At 54.3% G+C, this 16,231-nt stretch overlaps 1 protein-coding gene across 1 annotated transcript in view; it reads left to right on the forward strand.

Annotated features, from left to right (window-relative positions):
- Positions 1-16,031, forward strand: part of SHROOM4 (shroom family member 4) — a 134,587-nt gene extending 118,556 nt beyond the window's left edge. The window contains exons 6-11 of the mRNA XM_036739875.1: positions 5,543-6,193; positions 8,523-8,653; positions 8,725-9,007; positions 10,057-10,270; positions 12,220-12,489; positions 13,236-16,031. Of these exons, the coding sequence (XP_036595770.1) occupies positions 5,543-6,193; positions 8,523-8,653; positions 8,725-9,007; positions 10,057-10,270; positions 12,220-12,489; positions 13,236-13,505 (1,819 nt within the window). The 3' untranslated portion in view covers positions 13,506-16,031. The remainder of the gene's footprint in view (positions 1-5,542; positions 6,194-8,522; positions 8,654-8,724; positions 9,008-10,056; positions 10,271-12,219; positions 12,490-13,235) is intronic.
- Positions 16,032-16,231: the final 200 nt, after the last annotated feature.

A 16,231-nucleotide genomic window follows, 5' to 3' on the forward strand; every position in this document is an offset into this window, starting at 1 on the left:
GCAGGGAGCCAGAGGCAGAAATCAGAACTGGGCACAGAACCCATTGGGAGTGTTAGAGGGACTTTCATGCATCAAGGAAAGCCACTGTCTGCCTACCTACCTGTTCCCCTGCCTGCCCCCTACCTGTCTGCCCCTCTACCTGCCCCCTGTCTGCCCCCTACCTGCCCCCCACTTGCCCCCTGTCTGTCCCCCTACCTGCCCCCTGTCTGTCCCCCTACCTTCCCCCTCTCTGTCCCCCTACCTGTCTTCTACCTGCCCCCCACCTGCCCCCTGCCTGTCCCACTACCTTCCCCCCACCTACCCCCAACCTGCCTTCTGTCTGTCCCCCTACCTTCCCCCCACTTGTGCCCTGTCTGTCCCCCTTACCTGCCCCCATACCTGCCCCCTGTCTGTCCCCTTATCTGCCCCCTGTCTGTCCTCCTACCTGCCCCCCACCTGCCCCCTGTCTGTCCCCCTACCTTCCTCCCTACCTACCTTCCCCCACCTGCCTCATGTCTGTCCCCCTGCCTTCCCTCCCACCTTCCCTCCTACCTGCCTACCTACTTGAGCCACTTAGCAAAACTACACACAGCCATCTTTTGGCCTGAGAGGACCAGTGAGCCTTTCTGCTGAGCCCCCACCATGATGAGCCATCCTCTCTCAGAGGGACCCAGGGCACTGTGCCGTTTTTGGGCTGCCTTGTCATCTCCCCTATCCCAATGAACCCTGTGCTCAGTACAGCTGTATGGTGCCCAAACAACAGAAGGACAATTGTGATGGCCTTCAAGTTGGCAGCCTTGCCCCCAGTCTCTCCCCACTCAGCTTACATCACACCTGGGAGCATTTCAAGCTTCTTTTCATCTTCTTCCCCTGCTGTCTCATCTACCATCTCTGGGCCTTTGCATTGGCTGTTTCCTAGCCACCACTTCATGCCATCCTTGCTTTGCTCCAAAGCACTTTGAAATGCTGCTTTCTGCATTATTTCAGTGATGGAAAGCCAGATGGAAAGCACTCTGGGACCTATCGAATGCTGTGGAAATGTTAGCTGCTGTTACTGTTTTTGTCCGAAGCCTCACCTCCCTCCTCTCACCCCCAGCCACTAGGTTCTTCTGCACGTGCTTACTTATGGCTTGGTCATTGCCCCGATGGAATGTCTGGTCCTTGAGGGCAGGGCCTGTGGTGCTTTTGTCTTGGTATAGGACAGGGCCTGGCAAAGTTGATCATTCTGGTGTACAGTGGGGGCTTAATGAATGCCTTTTGCATGAATAACTGGCGAGGACCCATCCAGCCCTGTGTCTGTGAGCCTCTGATGCCTTTGAATGAAGGAGTGACCTTCCCTGGAGGGGCTCTGTGAACGTCTATGTTGGAGGAAAATGTCATGGTACCCACCCATTTTGACAGCTTTCATTCATTTCAACAATTCAGGAATGATCAATTCAGCCCCTACTATGGTGCTGAGCAAGAGGTTGGGTCTAGCAAGACCCAAAGGACTATTTTCCTGCCCTCTGGGAGCCTCGACATTCCTGGGGAGCAAACAGCCAGCTCTTCTGCAGCTAAGGAAATCTCTTAAACATTCCCAGTTCCTCCAAGCAATCTAGAACGTGGCCCCTCAGCTCACGACCCTGATGGGGACCCTCCCTGGGCACTTCTCAATGCCTTTGATGAGTTGTGAGGCCCAGAATTGAATACAGTCCTCCAGTCACAGTCCAAGCAGGCTGGGATCTCTCTTGTAATGAGTTGGCTACCTGAGGTGTGTGTGCCTGTCCTCAGGATGATGGCAAGCCACACCTTCCCAGCTTGGTCTGGTTCGAGGAGAGGCCTAAAATACTAGGGAGGGGGAAACAAAAAGGAGCTCCCACTGGTGGAGGGAAGGCTGGCAGATGGTCTGAGTGCAGCTGTTGGGTGATGCCTCTGTGGAGGATGTCCGGATGGAGGTGGTCAGATGGGCCCAGGCTAAGAACAGCTGTAACCTGGACTAGTGGAGGCAGTTACTTCCCTCAGCGAGATCAGAGACCCACTGTGGCACTGATGTAATGGTCTCGGCTTCTCCCTCCGTGATTTTGTCATTGGTTTGCCAACTATTACAATCCCGGACTCCTTTTCATCTCCCCGACCCTGTACTAGTGCGGATGACTTTTTGGACTCAAGTGTAGGACTTGACATTTATGGTTGTTATGTTTCTTTCAGCTTTTTCATTTGGTCTGTTGTTTTACGCTTGTTGTTGAGGACATGGAAGGGACCTCTGAGGCCATCTAGCCCAAGCCCCTCATTTTCTAGAGGAAGAAGCTGAGGTCTGGGGGGCGGGGAGGATCATGAGCTGAGTCCCACATCGAAGGCCAGAGCCAATGCCTGTTCCACCGGCCCAGGCAGGGTTTCCTCCTCAGAGGCCAGGAAGTGGAGCTGGAGAGGACCTCATTTTACAGAGAAGGAAGCTGAGGCCCAGCGTGAGCTCACACAGCCAGTTAGTGTCAGAGGCAGGATTTAATCCCAGAGCCTTACCACAGGTGTTTGGAGTGTTCAGTCGAAGCAAGCTGACATGGCCTCTCTGGGCAGCACTTAGGCCTGAGCCCATTGGGTAGTGGCTGGCAGGGTAGCAGTGAAGCCCAGTGTAAGTGGGAGCCACCTCCTCTATCTTCCCATTCTACAGATGTGCCCCCTGAGACCTAGAGAGGGCAAAGGGCTTGCACCCAGCTAGGAAGTAGCAAAGACTTGACACCAAGAGCTCAGGCCCTTCCCCCTGCCTCCTTCCTGGCCACATCTTGGGCCCAGCTGATGAGCAGCATCAGGACCTGGAGGCTGAAAGCTCTTCTATAAGGAGAAGATAGGCAGAAGGGCTCTTGGGGGAAAGCGGGCCCCCTGACAGCCACTGTTAGCAAAGGAGATCATGTGTATAAGGTGCTTGCTCCCTTTCCCTTGCACGTCCCTGTGGGGCAGGGCTTGAAGGCCAATGACTCTCTTTTCTTAATTAAGAAAAGGGTTGTGAGGGACCTAGGAGAGCAAAGAGGGAGCTGATACCTCAGGGCAGGCTGTGGCTAGTGCTCGACAACTGAGCATTCTGGGAAGTGGAAAAATGAGAGCCAGGGATGGAGGCCCCCCACTGCAGACTCCCTGTTGCTAGGCCTCCCCATCCTTGGTCTTTGGAGAAACAGAGGCAGAGAAAGCGACAGACCTGGAGGTTGGGGGCTTTCCTTGGTGCCCGGGCTCATACATAGCAGCTGCTTGGATGAACCAAGAACATGAACATGCCTGGGGTGGGACTGGCTGTGGGGGAGGGACAGGATCTTTCCAGAATTCAGTGTGCTTCGGTGTAGCTATCACTTGCTCAGTGTATGTGGCAGGCCCTGTGTTGAGTGCCAGGGAAATGAAGGTAGGCAGGAAGCTCCTAGTCTGTTGGAGGTGAGGTTCTTTGCAGAAGGGAGCCCAGGTTTGTAGCAAGGAATGACAGCTGCCTGGCAGAAGGTTCCTTAGAGACAACTGAACTTGGAGGCAGGTAGGCCTGACACTTCCTAAGTCTGTGATCCTGGGCAAGTCACTTTAACCTCTATCTGCCTCAGTTTCTCTCTCTGTAAAAAACAAGGATAATTCTATCACTTGCCTCCCAGGGGTATTGTGAGGGACCAAATGAGGTGACTTGTGGAAAATGTTTTGTAAACTTGAAAACACTCTGTGCAGCTGTCGTCTGTGATCACTTTGATTGTGAGGAAGGCTCAGGTGAGCAGGGAGGGGGAGCAGTGGGCTGTCTAGGTGGCCACCATTACTCCCTGTGAGAGCAGAGAACAGACAGCTTACCCCAAAAGGTCTCAAGAGGCCAGAGAACAGCCAAATCTAACAAGGTGAAACACAGAGGTGAGTAGAAAGGCCTATACTTAGGTGGGGGAAAAACACACTCCTCAAGTACAGGCTGGGAGCTCCTGGGGAAGTTTGGGACCTCTAGCTCACTGGGAGCTCTCTCATGGCCACCAGTGAGATGTGGCCACCAAAACAAGCAGGACTAAAGCGTGCTGAATGGGGAGGCAATGGGCCCACAACCCTCTGCCCGGTGAAACTTCAGACCCTAGTTGGGGGCCTGTGCTCAAGCCCGAGAAGCATGTATGAAGAAAGACATTGGCATCCTAGAGTGGGTCCAAGGGAGGGAGAGTGGCCCGGAGGTGGGAGGACCTGAGAGGGAACATTCGGCCTGGACAAGAGAAGGCTTAGTTGGCACTAAGCATCTGAAAGGTTGGCGTGTAGAAGAGAGCTGTTTGACCCCAGTGGGAAGACCCAGGAACAGTGGAGGGTAGGGAGGGTATTGACCAGGAGGCCTTGGGAGGCAATGCCCTGACCCTTGCAGGTGCTGTTCAGACATACTTCGGGTAGGGCCTGGACTCGGGGCACAACATTACTGCTCAGGGAGGCATTGGAAGGCTGAGGCCTGGGCGAGAAGAGACCAACCAATCCAACTTGCTGCCCTGGCCGAGGGTTCCTGCGGTCTTTGGGAGGTGGCTGGGTTCAAGGGCGGGGCAGCTGTTGGGAGGGGTACAGAAAAGGGGGAAACATGATCCTTGGTCCTGTCCCACAGAGCTTGGCTAACAATATGTCTCTTACTTGGATTTTAAAAAATGGCCTTGAATGGCTATTCTGGCTGATGAGTTCATTGAACTACGGAATTTCCTGCCACTGGGCAATGCTTAGTCCACAAGCAGGCTGTCAAACACTTAACTGATAAGAAGATGGCCTTTGAAAGCCCTAAGGGGCACTTGGCACAACTGGCCCAGCCCAGATGGGGTCCCAGAATTAGAGCTGGCAAGGACCTCCAGAAATCATCAGCTCCAACCCCCACATTTTCTAGGTCAAGAAACTGAAGCCCTGAGAAGTAGCATGACTTCAGGGAGACCTGAGTTCAAATCCAGCTCCAGTCACTTAACCTCAACTGCCTCGGTTTCCTTGTAAACTGGGGATAATTTAGCTCCCAAAGTTGCTTTGCCAACCTTAATGCATCATATGAAGGCCAGCTATTATCATTATGTCCCACAGTCACCTTGCTACTTGAACCAGATCTCCTTTGCACTCTTTCCCATGTCTCCCACTGTCTCTTACGTATACAAACATGCACACACAGACCCATGGTCTGCCTGCTTGCCACCCCCATGAGTGCGTGGCTAGCACACAAGAATCTCTGTGCTTTCTGGAGGGCTGCATGGTGTTGTTGGACAAACACTAGCCTGGAAGTTAAGGGATGGGGCTCTGGTTTTGTTTTTGGAGGGGGGAAGGCAGGGCAATTGGGGTTAAGTGACTTGCCCAGGGTCACACAGTTAGTAAGTGTGTCACATGTCTGAGGCCGAATTTGAACTCAGGTCCGCCTGACTCCAGGGTCGGTGCTCTACTCACTCATTCGGCCTGGACAAGAGAAGGCTTAGTTGGCACTGCGCCACCTAGCTGCCCCCAGGATGGGGCTTTGGGGTCAGCTCCACTCCTGCCTTGCTGGGTGACTATGGGCAGGCCCCTCCCAGCTCTGTCACTGTGGGAATGTGCTTCTGGTGGGGTGGGAGTCAATGATCCAACTGGCCTCTCTACTGTTTTCCAGAGACCGATCTCATTATAAGCTTGGCTGCCCACGCTCTTACTTCGAGAACGCTGGGCACGAGTGGTCAGCGTGCTATCGAGTGGCCTCTTCCCTTGACCTTTTGTGTGACTACAATCACTCAGTGGGGACCCTGATGGGCAGAGCTGTCTGTGAGCAGGGCAGCCTGGTGCCACCTTTGCCCCATCCACTTCGGGGTCGGGCCTTCTCGGAGAGTCACATCAACTTGGACCCCCCAAGCACACGGGCTAAAGAGAGAAGAGAACTCTTGGCCAAAGCGGATGAGACCCGGCCAGATCCTCTGGGAGCAAGAAAGAAGGCCCCGCCTCCCCCACGGCCCCCACCTCCCAACTGGGCGAAGTATAGGGGCCACAGGCTCTCTCACCACTCCCAGTATGCCAGCTTAGAGATCTCAAGTGGCCGGCGGTCTGACACAGCCTTGGAGCAGCCTCGCCCCCAGGGGGGCCAGGGAGAAGTTGTCAGGAAGCGATCCCAGAGCCTCCCTCCAGAGCCACTGCCCAGAGACTTTCCTCCACAATCTGCAGGTGACAGGCCTGGACCAGAGCAGCCTGGCCCTCAGTACTACCACCCTGGTGGGGTATGGAGAATGCCAGAGCAGTTGGGCCTCAAACCAGACCCTGGGACCTCAGCCAGGCAAGTCTTTCTTTAAGGCTGGTCCTGTACTTTGAGCTCGGTGACTTCCCTCCAAGCTGGCTCAGGTGGCCTGTGGGCTTCTTCTCTTCTTCCTTCTTCCCTCAGGAATGAGAAACGTGGGCAGTGAAGGCAGCTGACAGCAGCTAGGCACATAGGCTCTTTCTGGAAAGGGACATAAAAGGCTGCATCCCAAGGCTTCTCATGGCCACGAATCCCACCCATTCTCTTGCCTTGCTTCGAACAGTTGGATGCTGTGCATGCTGGCCTCCTTTCTCCTCTCTCTTCTCCCACTTCATTCAGGCATCATCTTTGCAAGGCCTCTGTCCACTGTTCTGCATAGTGCTGGCCACTCTACTGGCCCCCAGATAGCCTTTGGAATGACCTAGCTTGGGGGTCCAGGGCAGGCTGAGACCCCTAACGGGATGGGCTCCCCACTGCCGACTCTCTGGTTCGCTCTCAGAAACCCATCAATGCTCTGGAGAAGCTCTTGCTTGCTACGGTCATAGGCACCTTTAAAGCCTTCTTTGGACATGCACAACGCTCTGAGGGAGACTGGCACAGGTTCACAGAGGCCACCCAGCCAGGTGCCCTTCCCCCTGCATCAAGTCCATCGCTTCAACTGAATTTCCAAGGCTTTTTATTGATAATCAGCTGGTTCCTGGGAAATTGATCAGGCCAATTTATTGGGAGGAACCATTGACCCATATGGGGCTTCTCAACCTGTGCTGAATCCCATTTTTCCCCTGAACCTCATCTCGCTCCTTCTAGCTAGTCCTGTACCACCTGTGCTCTTAGCCTGCATTTCTCCTGCCTGTTTTCAGGGTGGGATGAGGGTGGGGTCCTCATTATTCCCCTGGACCCTGAGCAAGCAGCTTAACTCCCCCCAGGGTTGCGGGTAGTGGCATCAAGGGCACATGTTTGTAGCAGGATGCATCTCTGACTGATCTGAGGTCCTGGCTACCCCAGCTGGGTGGCCAGGCCATTGTCCATCTCCAGTATCTGGAGGCTCCTCCAATCCCACACTCTTAATCTGGGCTCAGTGGTCCCCAGAAGCCCCTTCCCTGGCTCTGTACACAAGAGCATATGCTGGGGAGAGAGAAGGGAAGAACATTTCTCTGGCACAGGGCCCAGTGGTGGCCAGAGGGGCCGACAATAAGAGCACCAGAAGGAAGTCTTGGCCAAAACATTGGCCAGCCTAGAGTACTGCTTTGTCTTGTCCACATCCAAGCCCCTGAGTTTACCGAGAAGGCAGCTGAGGCAAGCCCAAGAGCAAGGGGACTTAGAATATAGACCATCTGAGCTGGAAGGGACTGAAGAGATCTGCTCGCCCCCTTGCTCATTTTCCAGAAGAGGCCAGGGCCCCACGAGGGGACGGGGCATGCTTGTAGTCCCAGGTTACTCATTGCAGGGCTGAGCTTTGAGGCTAAGGTCTGCTGATGCCCAGTCCACTTCTTCTGTGCTTAGGCTGTTGCTCCAGAGAACCTTTACCCAGCATCCAAGGGAGTAAAGGTCTTTAGGAATCATTGGTATGCTCCCCCTCCCCTTGCCCATTTCCCCACCAAGCTCCTTTCCTGCTTCATGCCCCACAGGAACTGAAGAGACCTTTCCCTTTCTGCACCCAGGAAATTGCATCATATTACGAGATCCCTTCCAGCTCCAACATTCCATGTTCTAAGATCCCTTCCAAATCAGAATTCTGTGTTCTGAAGTCTCTTCTAACTCTGCTGTTCCATGTGCTTAAGGTTTCGTCTAGTTCTGATGTTTGATGTTCTAAAGTCCCTTCTAGCTCTCACATTCAGTATTTGAAGACCTCTTCCAGATCTGATATCCAGATTCTAAAGTCCTTTCCAGTTCCGACGTTTTGTGTTCCAAAGTCCCTTCTAGTTCTAGATGTTCCAAAGTCCCTTCTAGTGCTAATATTTTGTGTTCTAAGGTCATTTCCAACTCTAATGTTGTTCGGTCTAAGTTCTAATGTCCTTTCCACTTCTGACATTTCCTATTCCAAAGACCCTTCCAGTTCCTGACATCCCAAGGTCTCTACCAGTTCTAACATTTTGTTCTAAAGTCCCTTCCAGCTCTAGATGTCCCAAAGTCCCTGCCAGTTGTAACATTCTGTGTCTTCCAGTTCTGACATTCTGTGTTCTAAGTCCTCTCTGACTGACATTTTAAGGTTTTTTCCAGTTCAGTTCTCTCTTTCCATCCCTTTTAGCTCTGACATTCTGGTAGTCTGAGTGGGAACCTCCTGGTTAATCTATGGAGGCAATGATTTTCTCTCCAATCCTGAGAGCTGATGGTCTTGCCTTTTCCTTTTCTTTCTCCTCCTCCAAAGATCTGAAGCATTGGTAGAAGACCAGCCCAAAGCCAAAGACAACTGGAGTCAGGGCCGTTCACCTGCCGAGGAGCAGTACTGCCTAGTTAACTGGAGCCCAGAGCAGCAACGGCTCAGTCCTGCCGGCCTTGGTGAGTCATCGATGCTGGGAGATGCTGGGAGATCTGGGGGACAGGCACTGACTTCCCACTTTGTTCTGCAGCCACAGAGGAATCTGGGCCCACTCAGGATGTCACAGAGGTTGAGACCTGCCGCTTGGTTTCAACACGGAGGTCAGCCTCGACCCGCATCAACTCAGAGGAGCTAATGAGAGATGTGGCAGACAGGGATCGGTCACTGGCTGGCATTCTGAATTCAGCCTCCAACATGGTGACAGTTGCAGAGGTCATGGGCGACCTCTTCCCTACGGATGATCTGCCTTGGCAAAAACATGTCCGCCAGGATTGGCATTTGGTCAGAAGAAGACAGGAGGTAGCCAAGGAAAGGTAGGGCCTTTGTTCTAAGCAGGCAGACTTGGAGGAGGGGTGGATGGTAATGGGAATAACCCTCTGACTGGCCGCTGTGCCTCCTGGGCCTTCTGATTTCTCCCCAATCCAACTCAGTAGCACATATTAAAGTGCCTACTATGTCAGACACTGGGGTTAAAGAGACAAAACGAAAAACAGTACTTCCCTTCAAAGAACTTAATTTCAACTGGGAGGGAAGGATGGAGGGGCAGATAGGTGTGTGTGTGTGTGTGTTAAGAAGGAAGGGGGATGAAGAAAAGGAGGACTCCCTGTAAGTGGTGGAGTGTGAGCTGAAGGAAACAAGTGAGAAAGGGAAGCATGCTAGGCAGGCCCAGAGTTGGGAGATAGTGGAATGCCATGTTTGCGGAATAGCAAGTGAGTCTTTCTGGCTGGAGTGGACAGCGTGTAAAGGGGAGGCGTCTGCAGATTGGGGAGGGCTCAGGAGCTGACATTTTCTCCTCGAGGTCACTGGCCAGAAGCATGGACTTTTGGAAGCTCACTTTTTCAGCCATGGGAAGGCTGGATTGTGGAGGAGAAAGTGGGAGCAGGAAGGCCCCAGGAGGAGGGCCAAGGGGCTGCTGCCTGCAGGGTTAAGGGCAGGTCAGGGTCATCCTTGGGTGTGCTAGAGACTTGTCCTGGGTTTGCTTGCTGGACTTTCTCCTAGATGCAGTAGACAAAGCTTCACCTTGGAAACCTTCTATGATTCTTCTTGGGTTTGTTTTGAAGGTACAAGGCTCATGTTGACTCCAGACCATCCTGCCCTGCTGAGGATGGCCCAAGGGTGACTCCTGGGACTTGTTTGGGTGGGGAGCAAAGGGGAGGCTGCTTTCATTTATGATTTCTGTTCACTGAGTCTTTGGCTTCTCGATGACTTCCTATTAACACGCATCTAGCATGGATGGCATGGTGGGGGATGGGGTGGGGAGAGCCCTGTACAGTTCTGCCAGTTGGTGGCTCTTGGCTGCCCCTCGCCTAGGACCCTGGGAGGCAGCCCCCTTCAGCTCAGCCCTGGTTCTGTGCTTCCCTAGGCAGGAATTCCAACCCATCTCCCCCCCACCACCGCCTGGCAGCTTCAGCAGCCCCACCAGCCCCACCAGCCCCACCAGCCCCACTTCCTACTCTGCCTACTACAACACCTCGGCTGGCAAGGCAGAATTGTTGAATAAGATGAAGGAGCTGTCCCAGGTGGCCAAGGATTCCCTGGGAGAGGCTGAAGTGGACCATGAGCTGGCTCAAAAGAAGGTAGGGGGAGGGCTTGGGAAGGGGGCAGCCTCCACAAGCCTCTGCGCATCCCTCCAGTGCCACCAAAGGTTCTGCCTGTCTTCATCACCAAAGCTAGGCCCAGTAGGCTATGGAGGCAGAGTGTTCAAGAAGGGACCCTCATTACCTTCTATATGGTACCACAAGGTGACCACCTCCCTTGCCTACTTCTTGGGCCTTTCCATTCTCTGCTAGGCCCAGCCTCCTGTACTTTGCCTCCATGCCCAGGGCCCCTGGGGACTGAACTGGTCCTTAATGAGCCCCCCTCCCTCTCTCCTGACCTGGCAGTGAGGAGGCTGGGGAGGCAAAGGCATTAGTGAGGTTAAGTGCTTGTTTGCCAGACTGATTGGGTGCCTTTAGAACAGGTACAGGGGATGTTCTCTCTCCATGAGCACAGCAATCCCCCCTCCCATTTTTCCTCTAAACACGATCAGCCTGTTTTTTTAATCTGATTCCTGGAATCCCTTCGCCTTCTGTCCATACGATTTCATAAGCAAACAGTGTTGCCATGGCAACATTGCCAGGCTACTCTCCCATCTCTTGCTATCCAAACCTCCCGGAAATTGTACCTGGGCCTCTGGTCTTCTTTGAGGCAGAGGCATGGGGCAGTGTGAGAAGGAGTTGCCCCTGGCCCCCCCTGCCACTCCTAAAAGAGCAGGCCAGCAGCTGTGACCTCAGGCCCCCGGCTTCTCCAGCATCCTGTGCCTCCGGCCCCCTGCTTCTTCATGGGTTTCCTGGAGCTGCTCACAGACATGGGCTATCTCTGTCTGCCCCTAGCTTACTCAGGCCATGAGCTCTGCAGGAGAAAATTTAATAAAGGAGGAGAAAGAGGACAGGAGATAACAAAACCCAGAGCCAGAGATGTCAGGGAAAGTAGGGGGTCTAGGAAGCCTTTTTTTACTGGGGGGGCAGTCAGGAAGACGGGACAGCCTGGAGACACCCGCTGTGCTGCAGCCTCACTACAAGTGCCCTAAGAAGGCTGGACTTCTACGGCCAGAATCCTTCTTGCTATAGTGTTCCCAGGCCCACTTCGACCAGATCTCCTGTTTGGCATCCCCTCCCCCGGCCCTGGAGGCCTCTGGGAAACCTCTTTTAGGGACCTTCCTCTCAAGCCATTATCCTTACATGGAATAAAACTAAGCTAAGGGAATCTTGTCCTGGGTCAGGCTAGGGCCTCTGGGTCACTGGCCTCTCTCTTCCCTTCCCCCCAGGATTTCCAGGTCCTCCTAGGCCAGGGAACTTCAGAGCAGTCAAGTTGGGACCTAGTGACAAGGAGGAGCTAGGAAGTTTTGGTTTGGAAGGCCCTGGTTCCAGAGCTAGGAAGTGGCAACATCGGGAATATAGAAAGTTTGGCAGGGCCTTCGAAGGCCAGCCTGTCTGAGCTGTACCTGACCAAGAAGCCCATCCTATATTGTCTAAAGGACCTGGGTTCAAATCCCAGCTCTGCCATGCAGTCCCTGTGTGACCTGGAGCATGTCCTTTTCCTAATCTGGGCCTCAATGAGGAGGTTAGAATAGGTAAGCTTTGAGGGCCCTTCTGGCTTCGGATGTATGATAGGCCTAGGCTCCTCTGCCTGTTGACAGGCAGAAATTTGGGTCTGCACACCTTCAGTGAAGGGAACCTCACTACCTCCTGAGGCAGGGTGTTCTACGTTGGGAGAGTGCACAGCTCCTGCCTAAAAAATGATCCTGCACTGGCCCTTACTGGCAGCTCTGGGCAGCTATTTCCTGGCCTCCCTGGAAGTTCTTCCCAGCATGGCTGTTCCTGGGGCTGCCCTCTTTAGATATCCATCCCCAAACTCTCTCTTCTCCAGGCTCCACAGGCCCACTTTTCCAAGGCTGGGTGCCTTCCTCCAGCTAGTTTGCAGCTTCACACTGGGTACTGACCACACTGCCCTTTCTCATCTCTGCTTCATCCGTCCCTTCTGCTAGCTGCAGCTCATCTCCAGCATCAGCAAGAAGCTGTCTGTGCTGCAGGAGGCCCAGCGGGGGCTGATGGAGGACATCAGTGCCAATGTGGCCCTGGGGGAGGAGGTTGAGGCCATGCTGAAAGCCGTCTGCAAAGCCAACGAGTTTGACAAGTTTCGGCTGTTTATCGGTGACCTAGACAAGGTGGTCAACCTGCTGCTCTCCCTTTCTGGGAGGCTGGCCAGGGTGGAGAATGCCCTCAACAGCCTGGACCCCGAATCCACTCAGGAGAAGGTAGGGGACAGAGTGGGAGTGGGGATACAGGTTGCGCCAGGCCCAGTGGCCTCACACTTTGGGTAGCAACCGTGGGCCCTTCTCGGGTCTGGGGAGGCACAGCTACTTTTGAGTCCCCACTGGGTCTGGGAGGTTGCTGGTGCTATACACACAGCCCACGGATTGCCATAGGTTAAGCCCTTTCTTCAAAGAGGGGAAGCCAGAGGAAGGGAATTAGAGAATCCCCAAATTGGAAGGGACCCCAGAGGGCATGTCTAGCTCAGCTTCTACTTGAATACCTTATGTGACTGTGAGGAGCCTGCCCTGTTTGGCCCAGAGGTGCCATCATACACAGACCTAAACCAGTTCTTATGTAACCCTTTCCTCTGCCCCACCTCCTTCCCCCATTACTTCTGGTTTGGGCTTCTGAGGCCAATGAGAGCCAGGCTCATCGTTTACTTGGCCATGCAAAAGACCTCCCAAGATTTGAAGACAGTGACCATGCCCTTTCCCTCTCCAGGCCTCAGTGGTCCCTCTCTTGATCCCTGGGACTATGATCCCTTTTAAGTCTCCTTGTCTCCAGCTGCCTGGCATTGTTATCCTCTGGTTAACATCCTCCTCATTTTGAAATGAGAGACAGATTGAGCAGCTGGAGACTGGGCCGTGAACTTTGGGGGAAGAGGGAATAGTTACGTGGCAAGTCTCAGCTCCTTGCATGAGCATACTCTTTTACCCAGATGCCTCTTGACCCCTTTCCTTTCCCACAGCTTGCACTGATGGAGAAGAAGCGACAGCTGACAGAACAGCTGGAAGATGCCAAGGAGCTGAAAGAGCATGTGGACCGGCGGGAGAAAGCTGTGTACAACACAGTGTCCCGCTACCTGCTTCAGGAGCAGCTCCAAGATTACCGGCACTTCGTGAAGATGAAATCGGCCCTCATCATGGAGCAGCGGGAGCTGGAGGAGAAGATCAAGCTTGGGGAGGAGCAGCTAAAGTGTCTTCGGGAGAGCCTCCTCCTGGGCCCCCAAGATTTCTGAGGCTTGGAGTGAGAGATGCGGGGTGTGTGAAGGAGGCAGGCCTAGAGCCGCCCAGAGCTTCCCAGAGAGGTGGCCACAGCCCTGCCCTCCCTTCCTCCATCTGCTCACCTTATGCTAACTGCCCTAGCCCCAAGAAGTGCCTTCTGTTGCTAAGAAGCCAAAGAGACCCCCATGCTCCCCTCCCAGCCCCAGAATCTGCTTGCAGATACTTTCCAAGGCAGCTTGTCTGTGCCCATGACCTCCTCTGGCCAATGCTTCCAACAGAGCCTGAGCCCGAGCCTGCTGGGTCTACCCTACCCACAATCCTCTCTGCTTAGTCGGATATTCAGCCTGCCTGGCCACCCTCTGGAGAAACTCAGAGGCAGAAAGGAGTGACTCGTCATTTATCTAGGGAAATCAAACCAAGGGCAGCTAGAAAGAGCCAGGGTTAGTCACCAAGTACCACCTCGGTGCACACGCACACAACGGCCCCTCCCACCGCCAACAGTGGCCATTGCTGGAGGGATCCTTTTCTGGTTCTTCATGTCATAGCATGAGCATGGGCAGTGTAGCCTTTGTGCCTGGCCCACCGTATTCTGATCGCCACCTTCAGCACTCGCAGCAGATGCCTACGTTGGTGGAGAAGCAGCAGGGTAGGCTACTGTTGAAGGCGCTCACAGTTGGGAGAGAAGGGATCCTTGTGGATTTATCATATGTTAGCGTTTGCCCCAAGAGAAGGCCCCCGATGCTGCCCGATGGCACTGCCATGCTAATCAGGACAAACTGGCTGCCCGTGGGCACTCACATTTCTGGGTCCCCAGTCTGTCATGCTGTCTTCTCTCCCTCATTGTAGTCGATATGCTGGCCAGCACCTTCCCCCCACTAGATGCAGAACATTCCTTCTCAAAACCCCATGAGGGAAACAAAGGCACCTGACCTTGTCTGGTTAGAAGTGGTTCCATCTCTAGTCCCATTTTGGCACATCCTGTTCCAGCAAGCCTGCCTGTGGGATGGCCACTAGACAAGTGCCAGTGTGGGCTAGTGGCCGTAGTGAGGGGCTCCTCTCTTTTGTAGGCCTTTGATGCTCTTGGCCTAAGCAGGGGCCTGGATCTCTTAGCCATGGCTGTGAGAAGATGCACTTAGCTTATCCTCTGGCTACTCAGACCAATGGGGGCTCCCCCCCCCAAGGTGGCACTTTGCTTTCACTGGGGGGGTCAGACAGAGGCTGGGATCTGGTGGATGCTGGCATGGAGACAGCAGAGTGGACTGCAGGTGGGGTAGGTGATCAACCCTGGCTCTATCAGAAGGTGGAGGCCAATGGTGGGGCTTGGTGTTCCCCCCAGAAGGTTGTGTGAAGGGTCCCTCTGGGATGGCTTGCTTGGGGGTTAAGGAATTTGCTAGGGTACTCCCTGCCGTATTACAAATGCTGCCTTTGAAACCAAGGGGAGAAATTCAGCCAACTGGACCCGATGTGGGATCAACCCCTCCTGAGGTGGCCATCACCAAAACAAAGGGCCCAGAGATGACCCACCCACTGCTGGCCCATGCTCCTCAGCCCAGGCAGCCTCTAGGCCTTTTCTGCCATAGCAAGGGCCAGGGGGCAGCAGGCTTGCCAAAGAAGGACCCGGGCCTTACTAAGACAAAGCAGGCGAGCAGGCGGGCATGTTCAAAGTGATACTAATGAATGGGAACACACAGTATGTGCGGCAGGACAGGCATCTGGTTTCTTTAATGGGCCCTAGGAATGAATGGAGGACTTCCAAGACAGTAATGATAGTAAGCGCTGGCACTTAGGGAGCGAGCCCTTTAGGGGTGCCAAGGTTCCTCACGAAGCAGTGAGCTGGCCCCCCTCTGAGGCGGGGCCTCAGAGTTTGTGTGGGGCAAGAGGTCAAACCCCATGCCCTGCCCCCCATGACTCCTCAGCAGGCCAGGGGAAGGGCAAGCCTTATCCTTGGTGTCCCAAACAGGCCTATTCCCCCCTTCGGGGACAGAACCAGAGCCCCGAGGAGCATGCCCCACTCCCAGACACAACTCATTGGGAGCCAGCTGAGGAGACGGTGGTTCTCCTCCCACCCCCACCCCCAAATCTGTGCTTGTTGACATGCGCCCTGGGGACCAGCCTCCACAGAATCACAGGTGGACAGGCGGTGGCTGAGGAGAGAGATGCATTAAGCCCAGAGGGGGAGAAGCCCCACTCAGGGAGGTCCTAGCAGTAAATACCAAAGGGGAGCTCCATTTGTGGGGGCTGGGAGTAAGAAGGGGGACAGTAAGAGAGACACAGTGGGGGAAGGAGACCAGCAGACAGCAGGGCCCCTCCGGGCCTCTCTGCCCAGCAGCCTGAGGCCACCAGAAGGCCCCAGGGAGAGACCCTGGAGGAAGACCATGGAATCAGTGGGCACTTCACAGCAATAGGGAGCGAGCCCTCACTCCTTTCCTGGTTTCCAGAATCTCATGGTCTGCTTCTGTATCCCAGCTCCCCCAGCCTTCCCTTGTATCCTTGGGCCCAAAGAGAAGAAGGGCCCATTGCATTAAAAGGTGCTAAATGAACTTGTCTTATGTTTCTTTTGGTGGTGGGGAAGGCTTCCCAGATCTCTAGGAAGACCCCTTTCTCCAAGAGCCCCTCTTCTATTCCTGGGGCCACACTAGGGGGATGGTTTCCATTCTCAGGCATGCCTCTGGCAGATTCCCTGGCATCTTCAGTGATGTCTGGAGCACAAGGACCATCTGAGCTGGACAAGACAGATTTT

The sequence above is a fragment of the Trichosurus vulpecula genome, chromosome X, assembly GCF_011100635.1.
Source record: "Trichosurus vulpecula isolate mTriVul1 chromosome X, mTriVul1.pri, whole genome shotgun sequence".
In the NCBI taxonomy this organism is placed as follows: Eukaryota; Metazoa; Chordata; class Mammalia; order Diprotodontia; family Phalangeridae; genus Trichosurus; species Trichosurus vulpecula.